This window comes from Arachis ipaensis, chromosome B08 (genome assembly GCF_000816755.2).
Source record: "Arachis ipaensis cultivar K30076 chromosome B08, Araip1.1, whole genome shotgun sequence".
NCBI lineage: Eukaryota > Viridiplantae > Streptophyta > Magnoliopsida > Fabales > Fabaceae > Arachis > Arachis ipaensis.
In genome coordinates this window covers 26351646-26355413 of record NC_029792.2, presented here as the reverse complement: position 1 = coordinate 26355413, position 3768 = coordinate 26351646, and the positions used below count along the sequence as shown (strand labels likewise).

Below are 3768 nucleotides of genomic sequence, written 5' to 3'. Positions count from 1 at the left end.
GGATTATGTCGTCTGATGTTAATTACTGGCGAATTTTGCGTCAGATTTTGCAATTAATATGACGAAAATAAGCAGTTGGTTACCGGCAGATTTTTTCGACGGTAATTTTGGCGCCATGTTAAGTTTGTGGCGCCCATTTACCGTCGGATTATTACGCCAATAAATTCAATGGTATGCAGTTTTTCTTTTTTTTTTTCACAATTAGCGCACAATTAGTAGTCAAATTAATTTTTTTACAAGATTAGTACATAAATTCTAAATACCAGAAATCGACTAATGATTTTATTAAATATCAAAGGTCTGAATATAATAAAAAGTAAAAAAAGTAAAATATAATGAAATAGACATAAAATAAATTAAATCCTTAAACTCTACAGATCCAGGTAATCGTTGTTGTCGTCGTCTTTTCCCTGCTGAGGCGGCGGACTAGGAGCTGATGTTGGTGCCCTACCAGCAGCGTCGCTGCCTCCAGCACGCATCTCATACACTGCCATCTGATCTCGCAAGCACTCTAGCCACTCCAGCTTCTCTATCAGCTCTGACTTGATGGCAATGGTGTCTCCCATGCGTGCAAGAAGCTCGTTGTACCTCTCCTCAAACTGCTAAGCTTGTTGGTGAAGCTCCTGTGTGAGCTTCTGCCTCAAATCGACAACTTCCTCGAGATCGGCAGGACTAGTGGTAGAGGCAGAGGCAGATGAAGCTGCCAATGTAGAGGTGCGGAGGCCACTGGTGAAGAACAACCCCAACCAGTAGATGCGATTCTTGTAGGGCTTAGAGGCAGTCTCACGACAAACCCAATCAGGATCAACGATTGAGGCATTGGAGCCAAGGTCGTCCCTACTAGGCTGAGATTGCTGGGTCGCGGCCTCCAATCTCTACGTATAGTCCTCCTGTGTAACACACATTGTAATTAGGATGATGATTAATTGACTTTAAACTGAATACATTTCAAACTTAGAATTAATTGAAACTCACATAATGAGCCGCAGACCGCTCATCAGCAAATCTCTCCTTGTTGGCCTTCAACATATGGGTATACTTAAAGGTCTCCGCCGATGTCGCCTCACGCTCTAACGACTTAGACTACACATATTAAAACTAACTAATAAAATAAATCAAATAACAATTAATTCAAGTAAAAGTTAACAAAGATTAGCAAACTACATACCACCCTGCTCTTCGTCTTCATGAAAGTCGCCAACCCATCAGTATACTTCGACGACCTCGGCAAAGTCCAATTAGTTCTGTTCGTCAGATGGCGATACTTGAACACCTTATCAGTACTAAAATGGATGTCCAATTCCTTCTTAATATCTGGACGGAGCCAAATCGTGAGGTGGTCGTACCCCCGACGAATGTCCTGCATCATCTGCTAAAGTCGCCTAGCTATCCGGTGGTAGTAGATCTTCCTGATAAAGATATCATGTTCCCTATCCCATATAAAGTTCTCCTGCACAAAGTAATTCAACAATATTAGTTAGTCGAAATAAAGTACAGTTAAAATACAGTTACTTCAACAACATTGGGTTCTTACCGCCTGCTTTTGAAACTATCGCTCTCTGGTCTCAACAGGGATCTTCATGTAGCTCGGCCATGGATGGTCACACATGGACTTAATTACATTGGAGATCTCCTGTGTACATGTATTTTTGTTTGATGTAAACCTATCAATGAAAAACTTAAGATTAGCAAACACATAAAAACACATAAAACTTAACAAATCTAAAATAGATTGCAGATAAAATACGTTAATATAATACTCACGCCTGCATGCCCATCAGGCCAAATTCTCATCCGTATGACGGGCAGTGGTGGAGGGGCATCTGGTTGGGACGCATTAGAGGAATCACCCACCGCGATATTTGTCGCTGGAGTTATAGAGGGCGAAGGGGGCATAGCAGAAGGAGTGACTTAGTTAGGGTTCAGGACCATGATGAATTGCTGGTCCGGTGGACCCGCCTGTTACATCACAGGGGTCGACAAAGTAGTCACGGTAAAGGGCGAGGACTGAGAAGAGCCTGTGATACCGGTGGAAACCCTCCCTCTACCACAACCACGAGACCGACTCATGACACCTCTGCTACCTGTCGTCATGTCTAGAAAGAGAACACCAATTAATACTAATCAACATATATACAACACAAATCTTTCAACATTTATATTATTTCAAAAAAATTTAACATAACCTCCCCTAAAATTTGATATATATTCATCTTTACAGTTCCCACAAATCTAACCATCCTTAATCTACAACATCAGTCAAAATTCAATTAAATTCACAACATTTCTAGCAGAATATATTAACTTGTTTATATTATTGTATACATTTATAAAGGCATCATATATATTGATATTTAAATATCAACGAATGTCACTATGTAATGTTAATCATTATACATTTATTTAAAAATATAGAGAATTAAGTTAAATTTTACCAAGATTTAAAAGAAGATGGTTAATTGTTGCCTTAAAATACATGATTTCTTCAATAACTATACATATAAATTAGAATAATCCTAAAAATAATGTACTTACATTGTCATAGTAAATGAGTACAACATAATACTTTAAATTTTAACCTATCTTAACAACTTAAATATTCTAGCTAAAACAAAAAATTAAATCTAAGTCGAGGATAATATTAATTATCAACTATAACACAAATTAAATATAGAGGCATATAATCGAGCACTTGGCGTGCAAAAGCATCAAACAATAAGAAATAGTACAACCAAGTATTCCTTCAACATCAATTCACACAAATCAGCATCAATGGCACAACAATCAGTAGCACATTGCAGAAATTTAACAAAATGTCAATCAATCTAGTCCAAACAAATTAAAATTAAATTCAAGAAACATAATATCATGTTGAACTAATTTTTATAAATTCTCTAACTGATTTTAAATTAAGAACAAATTGAATTAACAATAATAAAAAATATATAATAAAAACGTCACTAAGTAACCTGAATAATTAACACAAATTAACAATAATTAACACAAATCAACAATAATCATCACAAATCCTATTTTATAATAAAAAGTAAGTTTAGACCTTAATCTTATTTTAGAAGTTCAGAAGCATTACCTGAAATGAGCTTTTACAGAGGAAGAGAACGACTGAGCAGGAGCTTCTGACCTTCCTCCTCACGCCGACGCCAAGAAGACGAGTAGCAGGAGAAGAAGAAGAGTAGAAGCAACGGTAGAAGCATTTGCAGCAACAGCGGTAGCAGAACAGTGAAAGGGTGCCGTCGGAGGGAGCTGTTAGAGAGGAGGGGGCTGACGGTGAGATATTGACGACGAGAAGAGATGAGAGAGTTAGAGAGACCGGGAGTCAAGAGGTTAGAGAGAGAGAGAGAGAAATTCAAAATAAAAGGAAAGAAGGTTCGCAGTTTGAATTTAGGACACGATTACTATTGAATTTACTGGCAGATAAATCCAATGATAATGCGTTGCAGGTCACCAAAACGCAGCATTCCACTAAGCGTGTTTACTGTCGAAAAAATTCGATGCTAAAATTTGTGCCTATCTTTCTCATCTTCCTGCCATTTATTACCGGCGAATTTACTGTCGGAATTGAAACTCTGCTGGTAATACTTTGACCTGACGAATTCGACACTAAAATTCCCGATAAATCCGCTGATAAAACTGCCGCTAAATCCGACGGTATTCAGAGCCTTTCTTATAGTGTAATCTTATACTCATGAATAATGGGGTTTTTTTTTTTTTTTGAGAAAACCATCCTGGCGTGCAAAAGCATCAAAC

General features: G+C 37.7%; 1 protein-coding gene across 1 annotated transcript; it reads right to left on the bottom strand.

Annotated features, from left to right (window-relative positions):
• LOC110265440 lies at positions 946–1462 on the bottom strand. The gene is made up of 2 exons (XM_021108398.1): positions 1169–1462; positions 946–1083 (listed from the first exon to the last, which is right to left on the bottom strand). Exons 1-2 carry the CDS (start codon positions 1367–1369, stop codon positions 961–963), a joined length of 324 nt encoding a protein of 107 aa, XP_020964057.1. The 5' UTR covers positions 1370–1462; the 3' UTR covers positions 946–960.